The 17,546-nt window shown below is 39.7% G+C and overlaps 1 protein-coding gene across 4 annotated transcripts in view; it reads left to right on the top strand.

Annotated features, from left to right (window-relative positions):
- The window catches only part of trappc9 (trafficking protein particle complex subunit 9), a 535,810-nt gene that overhangs the window by 279,642 nt on the left and 238,622 nt on the right, over positions 1-17,546 (top strand). For all 4 annotated transcript variants that reach the window (XM_073043422.1, XM_073043433.1, XM_073043451.1 and 1 more), the window contains one exon: positions 5,636-5,726. In XM_073043422.1, the coding sequence (XP_072899523.1) occupies positions 5,636-5,726 (91 nt within the window). The remainder of the gene's footprint in view (positions 1-5,635; positions 5,727-17,546) is intronic.

The following is a 17,546-nucleotide window of genomic DNA, read 5'->3' as shown; positions in this document are numbered from 1 at the left end:
GCTGTAGGTTTTCTATGTTTCTCTGTGTATAAGTTTAGGAGTGCCCTTACAAGGGAAATCAGAAGGACAAAAACAGGATATAAGATGGATCTAATATACAAGGTTAAAGTAAATTCCAAATGATTTCACAATAATGTTAAGAGTAAAAGTGTGGAAAGAGAGAGAATGTTATTTAAAAATCAGCATGACAAACTGCATGAATCCACAGAACGTGGTTGACATTCCTAATGATTATTTCTCATTAGTTCTTACTGTGGAAAAGATCATGGATGCTAAGGAATTGATGCAAATGAGTTGTGATGTGTTGGACCACATGCACAATTTTAAGGAGAAGATATTGGCAGCTTTAAAGCACACTAAGATGGATAAATTGCCAGGGCCTGACCAAGTGCATCCTTGGACATTGTGGGAAGCTTGGGAAGAAATTGCAAAAGCCCTTGCAGAGGTATTGGCTTTACCTTTAGCCACAGATGAAGTTGCAGAAGACAAGAGGGTGGTCATGTTGTACAGTTATTTAAGAGCAGCAAAGAGAAACTCAAGAAGTACAGGCCAATGAGTCTGAAATCAATGGTTGGTAAGTAGCTGGAGGTGATTCTGAGAGATAGACTCTACCAACATTTAGATAGTCATAGCTTGATTAGAGATTGCCAGTGTGGCTTTGAGTGTGGAAAATTGTTTCAAAGGTACATTTAATGTCAGAGAAATGCATACAATATGCATCCTATGTCTGAATTTTTCCTGAGAGGTGACCAAGAGGACAGATGAGAACAGACTGATGAATGTTATCTGTGTTTTTGGAAGGTCTTTAATAAGATCCCACATGAATGGTTCATCCTGAAGGTTAGATTGCATGAGATCCAAGGAGAGTGAGCTAACTGGGTTCATAATCAGTGACCAGTGGTGTGCCTCAGGGATCTGTTCTGGGACTTATTCTTTGTGATTTTTATAAATGACCTGGTTGAGGAAGTGGAGGGATGGGTTAGTAAATTTGCTGATGACACAAATGTTGGGGGTGTTGTGGATAGTGTGGAGGGCTGTCAGAGGTTACAGCAGGACATTGATAGGATGCAAAACTGGGCTGAGAAGTGGCAGATGGAGTTCAACCCAGATAAGTGTGAGGTGGTTCATTTTGGTAGGTCAAATATGATGGAAGAATATAGTATTAATGGCAAGACTCTTGGTAGTGTGGAGGATCAGAGGGACCTTGGGGTCCATAGGACACTCAGAGCAGGTTGACTCTGTGGTTAAGAAGGCTACGGTGTATTGGCCTTCATCAATCGTGGAATTGAATTTAGGAGCCGAGAGGTAATGTTGCAGCTATGTAGGACCCTGGTCAGACCTCACTTGGAGTATTGTGCTCAGTTCTGGTCGCCTTACTACAGGAAGGATGTGGAAACCTTAGAAAGGATGCAGAGGAGATTTACAAGGATGTTGCTCGGATTGGGGAGCATACCTTATGAAAACAGGTTGAGTGAACTCAGCCTTTTCTCCTTGGAGCGATGGTGGATGAGAGGTGACCTGATAGAGATGTATAAAATGATGAGAGGCATTGATCGTGTGGATAGTCAGAAGCTTCTTCCCAGGGCTGAATTGGCTGCCACAAGAGGGCAGAGGTTTAAGGTGCTGGGGAGTAGGTACAAAGGAGATGTCAGGGGTAAGTTTTTTATGCAGAGACTGGTGAGTGCGTGGAATGGGCTGTTGGTGGAGGTGGATATGTTAGAGTCTTTTAAGAGACTTTAGGATAGGTACATGGTGCTTAGAAAAATAGAGGGCTATGGGTAACCCTAGTAATTTCTAAGGTAGGGCATTTTTGGCACAACTTTGTGGGCCGAAGGGTGTGTATTGTGCTGTAGGTTTTCTGTTTCTATAATTGGCTGAATGGTAGGAAGCAGAGTGTATGTTTGGAAGGTTTCTTGGACTGGAGATATGCCATAAGGATTGGTGCTGGGATGTTTTTATTTGATATTTATATAAATATTTTGGATGAGACTATACAAGGCATGGTTAATAATGTAGATGATAATACCACAGTGAAGAATGCTTTCAAAACTGCATAGGTTACCTTGACCAGTTAAGTCAGTAGACTGAAGCTTGTCAAATGGCATTCAATCCAGATAAGTGCAGTGTTTCGTTTTGAAAAGTCAAACCTTCATTGGAGGTGATATGAATGGTAATATTTTGCAGATTGCTGGGGTCAAAGAGACCTTGGAGTACAGGTTCATAGTTCAATGAAAACGGTATCATTAATAAGGTGGTAAGCAAGACTTTTTTGGCATGATGACCTTCATCATTGGGGCACTGAGGACAAAAGCTGGAGATAGTTGTAGTTGTACAAGATGTTGGTGAGGCCAAGCATGCAGTATTGTGTACAATTTTAACCTTGTTATTGGAAGAATACCATTAAGCCTAGAATTGAGAGCTGAATTGAGTGGACGGACACGCTAGGATTTTATTCCTTGGCATTTAAGACATTGAAGGGTGACCCAGTAGAGATGTATCAAATCATGGAGTCTGTAGATAAGATGACCTATGACCTACAGACTCACTTTAAAGAACTCTTTACAACTCATGTTCACAGTATTTTTTTTTGCATGGTTTGTCTTGTTTAGCATATTAGTTTGTCGGTCTTGTTGGTTCATCAAATTCAAGTTCAAATTTATTGTCCTGCAACCATATATTTGTATACTGTCGAACGAAACAATGCTGTTCTTGCCAAGGTGCACGGCGCAGTAACTTACACATATAAAGCAATATTACCACAAATAAATTTATAAATTATTAAATATATTCCAGAAGATTTGACTTTTAGCATAAAGTGCATTTATGACACAATTCAAAAAATACAGTTTAACGTTACTATCGCTTCATAAGTGATGAGACCCGGGCAGGTGTAGATAGTTCAGTAGTCTCATTGCTTCGGGGAAGAAGCTGTTTCCCAGTCTGATTATCTTTGTCATAAAGCTATGGTACCTCCTGCCTCTTGGTGCGGGGGGGTGGGGGGGGGGGGACAAGAAAATTATGGGATGGTTGAAAAATATCCTTGAAAATGCTAAAGGCATTGCGTACACAGTGCTCCTGATAAATATCTTGAATGGGTGGAAGCCATTAGGCTCTAGAAACAGAAAGGATAACTTCACTCAACCTCATTCACCCTGTCACTAAATTGTTCCTACAATTTATGGGCTCTTCATGTCATATTCTCTATATTTATCACTTATTTATATGTTTATTTATTATTATCATTTTTTTCTCTTATTTTTTGTATTTGCACAGCTTGTTATCTTTTGCACACTGGATGTTTTTCCATTATAGAACATAGAACATAGAATAGTATAGCACAGTACAAGCCCTTGGGCCCACAATGTTGGCCCGACCCTTAAACCCTGCCTCCCATATATCCCCCCACCTTAAATTTGTCCATATACTGGTCTAGTAGTATATTACGTTAGATAGGTCTTTAGTTCTTTTGTGTTTCTTGTGTCTACTGAGAATGCCCTCAAGAAAATGGATTTCAGGGTTGTATGTGATGATTGTACTTTGATAACAAATTTACTTTGAAGAGAGACCCTGATGATCCACTCAGTCATCCTTACAATCATATGTAGTCTTTTGGTCAGATGCCTTGCCACTCCCATATATTAGGACATTATCAATGGTGCTTCTGTAAACAGTATTTTTAATAGAACATAGAATAGTACAGCACAGTACAGGCCCATTGGCCCACAATGTTGGCCCGACCCTTAAACCCTGCCTCCCATATAATCCCCCACCTTAAATTCCTCCATGTACTTGTCTAGTAGTCTCTTAAACTTCACTAGTGTATCTGCCTCCACCACTGACTCAGGCAGTGCATTCCACGCACCAACCACTCTCTGAGTGAAAAACCTTCCTCTAATATCCCCCTTGAACTTCCCACCCCTTACCTTAAAGCCATGTCCTCTTGTACTGAGCAGTGGTGCCCTGGGGAAGAGGCACTGGCTGTCCACTTGATCTATTCCTCCTAATATCTTGTATACCTCTATCATATCTCCTCTCATCCTCCTTCTCTCCAGAAAGTAAAGCCCTAGCTCCCTTAATCTCTGATCATAATGCATGCTCTCTAAACCAGGCAGCATCCTGGTAAATCTCCTCTGTACCTTTTCCAATGCTTCCACATTCTTCCTATAGTGAGGTGACCAGAACTGGACACAGTACTCCAAGTGTGGCATAACCAGAGTTTTATAGAGCTGCATCATTACATCACGACTCTTAAACTCTATCCCTTGATTTATGTGCCCCCAGGTCTCTCTGCTCCTCCACACTACCAAGTATCCTGCCATTTACTTTGTATTCTGTCTTGGAATTTGTCCTTCCAATGTGTACCACCTCACACTTCTCCAGGTTGAACTCCATCTGCCACTTCTCAGCCCACTTCTGCATCCTATCAATGTCTCTCTGCAATCTTTGACAATCCTCTACACTATCCACAACACTACCAACCTTTGTGTCGTCTGCAAACTTGCCATCCCACCTTTCTACCCCCACATCCAGGTCGTTAATAAAAATCACAAAAAGTAGAAGTCTCAGAACCGATCCTAGTGGGCCTCACTAGTCACAACCCTCCAATCTAAATGTACTCCCTCCACCACTACCCTCTGCTTTCTGCAGGCAAGCCAATTCTGAATCCACCTGGCCAAACTTCCTTGGATCCCATGCCTTCTGACTTTCTGAATAAGCCTACCATGTGGAACCTTGTCAAATATGGGGGAGGTGGAGCTTTGCTTGCTTCAGTCTCCTAAGGAAATTGAGACACTGATGTACTTCTTTGACTGAAGTGGTAGTGTTGAGGGGCCAGATGAGATCGTCCATTATGTGCACTCCTAAAAACTTGGTGTTCCTAACTCTTTCCACGAAGGAGCCATTTATGTGCTTTGAGGATTGGTCAGTCTTCAACTTTAGTCTTGTCCACGTTGAAACTCAAGTTGTTGTGCTCGCAGCAAGCTGCTCTACCTCTGTTCACTGTCTTGTCATCGTTGTTGATGAGGTCAACCCCAATTGTGTCATCAGTTAACTTGATGATTCAGTTTAATTTCGATCTAGCTGTACACTTATGCGTCATCAGAGTGAGCAGCTGAGGGCTCAGCCCTGGGGAGGAGCATCAGCTTTCAGCATGATGGAGCTAGAGTTGTTGCTGCCAACATCGACTGACTGGGGTCTTTGTGTCAGAAAATTCTTTAAATGCCTGCAAGAAATGAATCTCAAGGTCGCATGGATGTACTTTGATAATAAATTTACTTTGAAATTTAAATGCACACAGCCTTTTTCCCAAGGAAAGGGAAGCAAAAACTTGGGGGCATAAGTGTAAGAGAGGAAGTCAGAAGTCAGAGGGAAGTCAGAGGGCAGCATATATGGAATGAAAGTAGCAGAGGCAGGTCTAAGTAAAAAAAACTTAGATAAGGAAATGTATAGGAAAGACTTAGAGAGATACAGGGCAAATTTGAGCATTTGTGTCTATCTTAGGTGGGTCCCTGGACAAGTTGGGTCAAAGGGCCTGCTTCTGTGCTGCATTATTCTGTGTCCTTAAATTTACAAACAGTTAATATTCCGCTTTAGAAACTGCAAGATTACAAAGCCTGATTTCCTTAACTTTTCCTACTCATCCCTTAAGCGTGAAGGAGAAGCAAGTGTGGAAGGTGTTCTTAATCAACTAGTTCAGGAACATTTACAGCTAGCTCCTCTGCAGTGGGGTGAGTACCAAATATGTTGGATATTATGCTCAGACTTAAGTACAGGCAAAGATCATTCTACCATTTAATAGTTTTTTTAGTTTAGTGTTCTAATTTGTTAGATGTTTTTCCCAGCAAATTTGATCACGTTTGTTATTAGTGATTGTTGGATAGGGAAATATAAGCCAAAAGATCATCATGCTGCCAATTTTTGCTTAGCATGTTGTTTCAGAGACAAAATATTTGTTTTTAAATATTTTCCAAACTTGCAAAGAGAAAAACGAGGGCAACCTAAATGGTGAAAATGATTAAAAATGTAATTTTTAGATCTCGTGCACCACTCAATCAGTTGAATTTGAGTTAAATACCTATATGTTCCCTAGCCTAATGTAATAAATGTTCTCTGATTATATGACAATTAAGTTTAATATTGCAACTTGTCAACTTGCCATACTCAGAATGCAGTAGTAATTGTTATTGCACTTTGCTTTTAATTATCTTGGGAATTTGTATTGAAAGTGTCAAATTTCTTGTATTCATATTTTGACTATTTATTGATAAATATTTTTGTACTATGCCTGTAAGTAAGTTCATTATTAGTGTGTTAGGGCTTTTCTGCACAAATTGTTGAAAGTATAATTAGTGATTTGCTTAAAACAAACTTTAAAGTGTCTTCATGTTGATGGTACCTGTCAAATAATTTGTATATCTTTCCAAATTGAAATTTGATGCAGTTTTGTTGTACAATAAAGAAAAGAGAAATGGAATTTAATTTGTTCGAGAATAATGAGGCAAGTGGTTTTTGGGAGAATTAAGAATGAGAACTATCCACATAATCTATTCATTAACTGCATTAAATCTGATGACAATGATATATTGACAGCATTTATACAGTTACTGATGTCTTAACTGTTGAAAACCTTTTCTTGAATACACTAATAGTACATTAAAAATCAATTACATGGTAAAAAACTTGTTATGTCTGGACGGGTAGAAAAAATATTATCTGGTGTAATTTAAAATATTTACCAATGTGATTTATATTATTACATCTTACAAATTGTGTTTCAGTGAAAAATACCATTGCTTGTAAAGAGTTTATAAGTTGGTTTGTGGAGGACTAGTCTGCACATTCTAACCATGACAATGCAGTATAGCTGTTGTAGAAGGAATTTGTAGTTATTGAAGTCTTTGTTTCGAGTGTCATTTCAGCCTTTAAATGAGTTGGTAAACAATTTTAAGAAATGAAATTTGTTTCTCAAAGTAATAGTTTAAATGTAACATGGTTAATTTTACAGATAAACTGTATTTTACTGGAAGAGGCTATTATATATTTGCACACTGTTGTTACCTAACTACAATGGATCTCTCTGTATTTCACTGCTTCCTACTTGTTAGGGATAAAGAGCTTCCAGATGGCTTCCTCCAAATTCATAGCTATCTGTGGAAATATGAACATTAAGAGAGCACTTTCTTTGTTTTTAACTTTACTGCAGTATATCTTTTTATGCACATACTGCAAGCTATGACGAGCAAGTAGTTATTCTGTTTATTAATATTACACAATGAGGTTGAGGTTCTTCATGTGACTATAGTGATTTTAAAAGGTTGCTGAGAAGTTAATCAGCCACTATATTGACCCAGGTGTGTAGATGTGGGACAGGCCTGTTTTGTGCTGCACAGTTTTGAAGGTAGATGTTAAATCATAAGGCGGAGGCCACGTGGGACATTCATTTCATATTCCTGGTTAAAGACAGCAGCAAATGCTTCAGGCTTCTCTTTTATTTTCATGTTGGATTCTGTCTTTGGTGAAGCTGTGACTGTATGGCTAGGTACAGCTCTAGTGCCATCTATAAATTTGCCAATGTCACTATTGTTGGCAGAATTTCAGATGGTGATGAGGAAGCATAAAGGGGTGAGATAGATCAGCTGCTTGAGTGGTGTCACAGCAACAACCTTGCACTCAATGTCAGCAGACCAAGGAATTGATTGTGGATTTCATGAAGAGGAAGTTGAGGGAACACACACCAGTCCTCATTGAAGTAGAAATGGTGAGCAGTTTTGAGTTCCTGTGTGTCAATGTCTCTGAGGATCTATCCTGGTTCCAACATATTGTTACAATCGCAAAGAATGCATTACAGCAGCTATATTTCAGTAGGAGTTTGAAGAGAATTGATAAGTCACCAAAGACTCAAATTTCTACAAATGTACAGTAGAGAGTATTCTAACTAGTAGCATTACCATCTATTATGGAGGGCCCACTGCACAGAATTAGAAAGAGCTGGAAAGTTGTAAACTCAGCCATCTCCATTATTGGCACTAGTTTCTCCAGCATCCAGGACACCTTCAAAAGGCAGCACCCATCATTTAAGGACTCCCATCAACACACGATATGTCCTCTTCTCATTGCTACCATCAAGGAGGTGGTACAGGAGCCAGAAGACACACACTCAACATTTCAGGAATGGTTTCTAACCTTCCACTATCAGATTTCTTTTTCTTTTTTTAAAATTTTATTTAATTGCGTTTTTAAGTAATTACAAGTGTAGAAAAAAAATGTATATATCCCTTCCCCCCTCCCCTTAACCCCTCCCCCCTAACTTCACTATCAGATTTCTGAATGGATAATGCACCCATGAACACTTACTCAGTATTTCCCCCACTCTTGTTGCACTACTTATTTTTTATATATACTTCATGTAATTTATAGTTGTTATTATGTATTACAATGTACTGCTGCAGCAAAGCAACAAATTTCATGAAATATGCCAGTGATATCAAACCTGATTCTGAAGCTGTGGATGTTCAGGGAGTTTTTTCCATCTACAGTATTTGCTTTTAAATTGGCTATTACTATTTGTTTCTCAGTGTGAACATACTGCAGAACTTGGTTGTATCTTGATTGTATCACTATTTAGTATGAATGCATTCCTGTGTTGTCACCACATTTTTAAAGATCCTTTCTGTTGTCTCTGGTGTCCTCTATTCTAATTTAGCCAAGTTGATTCTGTCATTTTACATTAATGGTAGATGAGGGATTTAACAAACCATGAATTTGGATAGCTAACACGAGAAAATCTGCAGATGCTGGAAATTCAAGCAACACACACAAAATGCTGGTGGAATGCATTGGATAGCTGATGGCTTTCCTGCCTCATAGGTGTCCAGTTCCTCAACTGCTGGACCTGTACTGAACTTTGTCTATTTGGAACAACGGTAGAGTTGCACATCATAATGAAGCAGATCCTCACTGTGGACTTTGTCCCAAGAGCTCTGAAGTAGTAGTTCAGGTGTATCTCCAGAAAGTAGATTGATAATGGGATAGTTAAGTAGTTTTATCTTACACATCAGTTCTCTCACTATTCTTTCTTGCTAGTGCTGGTGCTGATTGAAGCCTACTATGTGAAATTCTTAGTACGTTCTGTGCTTTTATCTCTTGGAAGATGTGCAATATGGAGCAACTGTGAAAGTGCTGTGTAAGCTAATTATGAGGGGAGTTCCATGCCTGAATGTGACCAACTGTCACAAGACTTCTTTCAGTCTGGAGCCAATATCAGAAATTTTGAAGAACACACATTCTTGTGTATGTACATTGTGCTGCCTACTCTAGTTTGTCTGTTGTATGTGCAATCTGTTGTTTGAATTATTAACAGGTCATCTCTTCCATTTTCAACAAGTTCCCAAATGTTTGGGAGGAGGACCACAGAGTTGACTCGGCTGATGTATCTTTATCTTGTTTGAATCCTCTAGCTGGTTAGTTAATCAAATATTCTGTGGATAGTTTTAAGGTAGAAGTTATTACATTCTTAAGAGGCAAGAGGTTGAATTACCATCAGGTGTTGATGGGAATGCAGAATTAAGACATCAGTCAGATTAGCCTGATCTTGAATAATGAAACAGCCTCAAAAGGCTGAATCATTTACTTCAGTTCCAAATTCATATGCTTGTATGTTTACTGATGTAGAAGTTTGTAGAAACTAACAATATACATGTTTTCCAGATAATTGTGATCAGTGAACAGAGTCCATATTTAAATAAGAAGCAGGAGAATTGATTGAAGTATTCAAGAAGATGAAATGTGACATAAAAAACTACTTCTGCAGGTTGATTAACTCTATTTAGTAGGCATAATTTTAGAATTAAAGATAGCTCATTGAAGCATGAGGGCTGAATGCATTCTCTCCTCTCCCAGCCTACAAATCAAAAGTGAAACATGTGAAATATTGTCTTTCAAAGATCTTGGATTTAGCCTGATTTAATTATTTTAGCGCTGAGATCAATAGGTTTTCATTAAATGAGCTACTTTCTGAAAACAAACATTAGTGCATGCAATGTCATCTTGTTCAGTTTAAATTGTGCCAGCTGGTTTTAGCTGATTCCATCTTCTCCAACAATATGTGTTTTCAATGTCAATTTCAAAAACCCATAAAATTGCACTACGCACCATCCCAATCTAATACAATAAGCCTATATCTAAAACTGAATGGACAGTATTCATTCTTGCCTCATTTTTTGTGACTTCACCAGAAACAATATAGCCACCTTGAGATGAAGGGATTAAAATAGTACACACAAAATGCTGGTGGAACACAGCAGGCCAGGCAGCATCTATAGGGAGAAGCGCTGTTGACGTTTCGGGCTGAGACCCTTCGTCAGGACTAACCGAAAGGAAAGATAGTAAGAGATTTGAAAGTAGTGGGGGGAGGGGGAAATGCGAAATGATAGGAGAAGACCGGAGGGATGAAGCTAAGAGCTGGAAAGGTGATTGGCGAAAGTGATACCGAGCTGGAGAAGGGAAAGGATCATGGGACAGGAGGCCTCAGGAGAAAGAAAGGGGGGGGGGGGAGCACCAGAGGGAGATGGAGAACAGGCAAACAACTAACTATGTCAGGGATGGGATAAGAAGGGGAGGAGGGGCATTAACAGAAGTTAGAGAAGTCAATGTTCATGCCATCAGGTTGGAGGCTACCCAGCCGGTATATAAGGTGTTGTTCCTCCAACCTGAGTTTGGATTCATTTTGACAATAGAGGAGGCCATGGATAGACATATCAGAATGGGAATGGGATGTGGAATTAAAATGTGTGGCCACTGGGAGATCCTGCTTTTTCTGGCGGACCGAACGTAGTTGTTCAGCAAAATGGTCTCACCAATATATAAAAGGCCACACCGGGAGCCCCGGACGCAGTATACCACACCAGCCGACTCACAGGTGAAGTGTCACCTCACCTGGAAGGACTGTCTGGGGCCCTGAATGGTGGTGAGGGAGGAAGTGTAAGTGCAGGTGTAGCACTTGTTCTGTTTACAAGGATAAGTGCCTTTAAATAAACAATTAAAATAGTAACTAACTTTACAGATGTCCTCAGCATATCAATGTAATCTCCGTTGTTATTGAAGAGTTAAATTAAAATTATATTGAAGAATTGGGGTAGTATCGACCCAGACTTGTTGGCTTTGGCACCAGAAGCATAAGGTATATTAGAGTTGATCCAAGGTCAGTTAAACCTCATGACGTTGTCTCAAATGAGGCAGTATACTGTCTGAGTAATTGGGTATTGATGAGCTATGGAGTAATTTTTTGAGTCTTTTTGAGGAATACCTTGTGTACCATCTCAGCTTTCACATAAAAAAAATTAGTGCTGTTGTAAAAGAAACTATGCGATTGAACACAGCAATGTGGAATGTTAATATAAAACACATCTTATATGCATGGGCTTTAATACAAATGGAATCTGGTTGCAGTAAAATGCTTTTCTCAGAAAGTATTGTTGAAGATGGGTGGGTGCATAAATTCAAATCATCTTCATCAAATCCAGTTGTGAGTCCACTTAGCAATTTTGGCAAATCCCACTGGTGATCTACTTCATTTAAAGGTATTGACTGTTGCTGCTCATTTAATATAGTTCTACATTTAGTAAATGCACAATTTTGGGGTTTCAGTACCTTTTGAATAATAAAACTACAGAACCCAGAGTCAAATTTTTGGCTTACTGCTAAATTTATGGGAAGCAACTTCACTTTTACACTGGATTGGTTGATAAATTTGCATCAGGATGCTTGACCCAGTGTATTTATTTATTTAGAGATACAGCATGGAACAGGCCCATCCAGCCCTTTGAGCTGTGCCGCACAACAACCCACTGATTTAACCCTTGCCAAATATGGGATAATTTATACTGACCAATTAACCTAGTTGGACTGGGTGGAAACCAGAGCACCTGGAGAATACCCAGGCACACATGGGAATGGACATAGAAAATTGCCTACAGAGGACAGCAGAATTAAAATTGGAACTCTGAAGCCCTGAGCTGTAATAACGTTGTGCTATCTGCATTGTTACTGTGGTGCCCCAACTCCCTTGCTATATAGCTCTTTATTTGTCTCTTACTGAAGCTTACTGGAGGGGCATGTCATCAGATGTTGGGAGCTTGCAGAAATACAAGATGTAAAGGAAACTGAGATTATGCTTCAGTTCTGTAAGTTTTCTCCAACTACATTATCAAATGGATAAAATAATTGTTATTTTAGGAATTCTATATTCTGGTTTTGCTCTAGGTTTCCAGCATTTGCAGTTTTTAATTTTCATTTATTAGATTAAATATGAATATGAATGTTGCCTGTTTTGTTTATAAGGAAATAATGTTATATTTTTCTGCACTCATTGCAAGATAATAAATTTCATTATTGTTTTAAGACACGGATTTAAAATTGACCAAATATACCTTTATTATTTAAACTGAACTTTTGGGTGTCTCTGGCACTTCAACCTGTAATTTCTGCTTAAATTTGCAGATAAATATGTCAGGTATTTTGAAGATATAATTGGGAAATATTTCTACATCTTTCTTATCATTGAGATTTAATGCTAAGAAAGCTGTTAATTTAATGATGGCTGGTTGGGAAGATTTCTTAAAAGATGTCCTCTATGACCTATCCATTTTTCTGATTTTTTTTTACATCTAGCCTTGAATGCAGATCTTGGAAAAATCAAAAACTGCTTTTGATGGATGTTAATGCTAGAAGTTGAACATGTTTGGAACTGAATGACTAAGTCAGAGCAGCTATTCCCCAATTGTCATGGTATTATATTTAATAGTGTTCTTCTATTCACTGCTGCTGCCTCTAATTCTTTCATGTTTCCCACATCTTTCATTCTTATAGCCTTATTGGTCACAGTTGTTAATTCTGTTAAGCACTGTCTTGGGTTCTCTCAATTCATTATATTTACTGTCAATGGAGTGAGAGAAACAAAATAGTTTGTACTGGTTTCAGCAGCAGGGTATATATGAAAAAGCAACATTTTATTAACAGCTTGACTTGACTGTATAAAGTAAATTATAATAGAGTTACATGGTTAAAAATGCTGTGTGTCTGTGGGTATCAAAGAAAATCTTGGATTTATATTGCATATTTCACAGCCTCTTTATGTTCCAATGGACTTGTATCCAGTTGAGAATTTGTAGTGTTGTCGCAGAAAATGTGATAGTTTATACCAGACAATGTGCTATCACACAATATTGTCTCTAAATTCTTTGGTAGATAGGTTTTGTAGAATTGGCATTCATTTATCCTCAGTGCCAAGTATACATTTCAAATTATATTGTTATATAAAATCAAATACAGTAATTGTAACAGAAGTAGCTAAACCTTTCTAAGCATTTTCTTTCATTGGATCTCTGCTTTGCTAATTGTGATTGACTGTGTTGTTTCTTTGATTTGATCTCTGTATTATTTTGCTCAGAGAGATTTCCATGATACTGCTTTTATTTTTAAGTGTCTCAACCCAACATATTTACATTTGTAATGGTCACTTTGTTGTTTTGTTAATCAGTGTTAAGTTAACATTGATGGAACTGGCACCTGTAAGGTATGAATTCTGTAACATTTTCTGCTTTCCATGATAGTTGTCTTTCACATATTGAACTTACAACATTTCAATTTTTCAGTGAATGATTAGAGATGCATTCCACCAAAGTGCTCTGTAAAAGAAACTTGCTTACAACTTAAGTTATACCTGACTCAGAGCCTTAAACTTCTGCAAGTGCTTAGCATCTCACAATCCATATGAATGTCTTGAATGAAGACGCTGACAGTCTGACGGCAAAATTTGCTGATGTACAATGGTAGGAATGGAAGTTGTAAAAGAGCAAAAGGAGGCAACCAGGGTGTACAGATAAGTGAGTGAGTAAAGATTAGGCAAATAGAGCAAAATCATCAGAGTGACTAAAAAGTGATGCCCGTCACTAATCCATTATTTTCCTCACAATCTCATGGTTCACTTTACATTTGGTGTTTGCCTATTCTTGTTTCAATATAAAATATATTATTTGCATTTATACTTCCTGAAGATGCTGAAAATTTATACTTTCTGAAGTTACTAGCATGGGTGGAGCATTGGTTGAACGGCAGAAAGCAGAGAGTGGGAATAAAGGGATCCTATTCTGGCTGGCTGCTGGTTACCAATGGAGTTCCACAGGGTCAGTGTTGGGACCGCTGCTTTTTACGATGTATGTCAATGATTTGGACTATGGGATTAATGGATTTGTGGCTAAATTTTCCGATGATACAAAGATAGGTGGAGGAGCAGGTAGTGTTGAGGAAACAGAGAGCCTGCAGAGAGACTTAGATATCTCCTATGGGAGGGGAGTCTAGGACAAGAGGGCACAACTTCAGGATTGAAGGATGTCCATTTAGAACAGAGATGCGGAGAAATTTCTTTAGTCAGAGGATGGTAAATCTGTGGAATTTGTTGCCACAAGTGGCTGTGGAGGCCAAGTCATTGGGTGCATTTAAGGCAGAGATAGGTTCTTGATTAGCCAGGGCATCAGAGGGTATGGGGAGAAGGCAGGGGAGATTGGATGACTGGAAGAATTGGATCAGCCATGATTGAATGGTGGAGCAGACTTGATGGGCTGAATGGCCTACTTCTTATGGCTTTATGGTCTTGTATCCTATGACATTGAAAAGCCTGGTCCTATTATTCAGACATCTACAGGCCCTAGCATGTACTTTGTGTGCCTGTCAAAATCCATGAATATCAGCTTTAACTCCAGAATTTTCTAAAGCAATATTCTGGGTGTCAATATCTCTAAGATTCTAACCTGGTCCCAACATATTGATGCAGCTATAAAGAAGACAAGACAGCATCAGGAGTTTGAGGAGATTAGGTTTGTCACCCAAGCAAATCAAAAAGTTCTACAGATGTCATGGGGAACATTCAGACCAGCCGCATCATTGTCTGGTTTGGCGGGGGGAGGCTACTGCACAGGATCATAGCAAGCTGCAGAGAGATGTAAAATTAGTCAGCTCTAACATGGGTACCAACCTCTATAGTACCTAAAACATCTTCAAGGAGCAGTGCCTCAAAAAAGCGGCTTCCATTGTTAAGGAGCTGCACTACCTAGAATATACCCTATTCTCATTGTTACCATCAGGAAGGAGGTACAAAAACCTGGAAGCACACACTCAGAGATTCAGGCACAACTTCTTTAACAGCCCCCCCGTGGAAGAAGTCTTTCCTCTCTGTCCCAAAATGTGGTGTGGGCCATAGTAAGGGGGCCTAAAGAGGTGTTGGTGTGCATTGAATGAGGTGGAGTGTAGGTCAATAGGAACCCAAGAGTGCTGTACGCCATGATGGGAGGTAGGAATAGGTGCAAAGCAATTGAGTTTACTGAGGAGGGCGGAACATTGCTGACCAAGTGGTCATGGTGTCAGGAATAATGTTACCTGGCACTCGTAACAGTTGCTTGCATACCAACTTGGCCATGGGTGACTGTGGGTCCTCCATTGGATCCATTTTGAGCCCCTGCAGGAACCACAAGAGACAATAATGTTAACACTCATCCATCAGGGAAGCCCTCAGAACAGCCTTTAAGGAGTGCTGAAACTGCTCACGCAGGCCATTGGACTGTGGGTGATACACCATGAACTAATGTAGCCTAACATCGAGGTTCTGGGCCATTGCAGCCCAGAGGTCTGATGTGAATTGGGGACCACAGACAGAGGAGGTATCAGATGGAGTGCCAAATCGAGCAATCCATGTGCTGATGAAGGTCTGAGTTACATCTGTGGCCGTCATTGATGCTAGAGAGACAACCTTGGGCCACCTGGTGCTACAGTCCGGCATGGTAAGGAGGTGTGTGAAACTGCAGGAGAGGTAGGAGTGACAACCAGGTCAACATTGACATGGTCAAACCATTGCACAGGGATCTCAAAAGGTGCCAATGGTGCCTGAACATAACAATTAATTTTTGCCCACTGGCACTCCGATCACACATGCCCTTTCTAAGGCTGTGCCACACAAACTTTAATGGAACCAGTTTCTGTGAGGGATTCTGGTGCAGATGCAAAAGGCCATGGGTGGAGTCAAAACAGCCAGCTGCCAGTTTGCAGTCACTAAGGGGTGAGGGCAACCGGTTGAAATGTTACACAGGAGAGAAACCCCAGCATCCCCAAACTTAATGTCAGCCAACCACAGGCCTCTTAAAATGAACCCCAGCTCGATGTGGTTGTGAATTATGCATGTGGTTCCACCCCTTACATTATCCTACAGTACTACAAAAGGACACATTGAGGGCACAATGCCAACCTCCCTGATGAGTTCATAAACATCTGAGGAATCAAGTAGAAAGTACCACCAGCCCCTTACCTCAGCATGACTGAGCATCAAGATAGTTTAATGTTATTCCAGTACATAAGTGTAAAGGAGAACAAAATAATTTTTACGACAGATCCAATACCTCACAAAAAACTCACAAAGATGAGGAATGCAATATGAGTAAAAAAAACTTCACAGTAAATATAAAAACGTAAGACAGCTTATATACATTGATTGTATGTCCATAAAGTGGTTCTAGGCATAGGAGTGTCTGTATATAAGGTTACTATGACAGGAAATGATAAAGTAGTGGTGGTTTGTGTTGTGGGAGGGGGAGTTAGTGGGTGAAGGTGTTGATCAGCTTTACTACTTGGGGGAAAATAACTGTTTTTGAGTCTGGTGGTCCTAGTGTGGATGTTTCATGCCCTCCTCCATGATGGGAATGGAACAGACAGACCATGAGCAGGGTGGGTGGGATTCTTCTTGATGCTACTGGCCCTTTTCCGGTACCTTTCTGTATATATGTCCTTGATGGCGGGTAGGCTAAAGCTGGTGATGCATTGGGCAGTTTTGATTACGCTTTGCAGAGCCTTCCTGTCTGTTGTAGTGTAGCTTCAGTATTATGCAGTGATGCAGCTGGTAAAGATGCTTCCTACTGCACATCTGTAGAATAACGTGAGTATAGATGTACATGTTCCATCAGTCTTCAGCCTCAGAAAGTAGAGGCATTGGTGAGCTTTCCTGGTTATGTGTGTTGTGTTCTTGGACCATGAGAAATGTGCACTCCAGGAGTTCGAAATGGCTTGCAGTTTCCAGTGCTGTGCTGCCGATGTAAAGACGGGTGTGAGTGGTCTGAGTTCTTCTGAAGTTGATAATCATCTTTTTTGCCTTGTTGACATTGAGGGAGAGGTTATTTGCCTGGTACCAGGCCTTGAGCGTTTCCACTTCCTCTCTATTGGCTGTCTCATCATTGTTGGTGATGAGCCCCACAATTTCAGCCCTGGACATGTAATGGGTGGAACAATAGCTTGGATTCATTTACGTTAGATATCCAGTGCAATTGTGATTTGATTTGCAATACATTGATGTAGAAGACCCACAAAGATACCTTGCCAGCAGTTATTTTTGGCACTGGTGGCAAAAGTTCAGTACATGCCAGCCCATTATCAAGCTATCCAAGAGACTTGGAGAAACACTAAACCAATAAATAAATTTAATGACAAAGTTACAGAAAAGGGGCTTACTT

Source organism: Hemitrygon akajei, chromosome 1 (genome assembly GCF_048418815.1).
Source record: "Hemitrygon akajei chromosome 1, sHemAka1.3, whole genome shotgun sequence".
Classification (NCBI taxonomy): Eukaryota; Metazoa; Chordata; class Chondrichthyes; order Myliobatiformes; family Dasyatidae; genus Hemitrygon; species Hemitrygon akajei.
The sequence above is the reverse complement of the archived record's forward strand: the minus strand, read 5'-3'. Positions and strand labels throughout refer to the sequence as shown.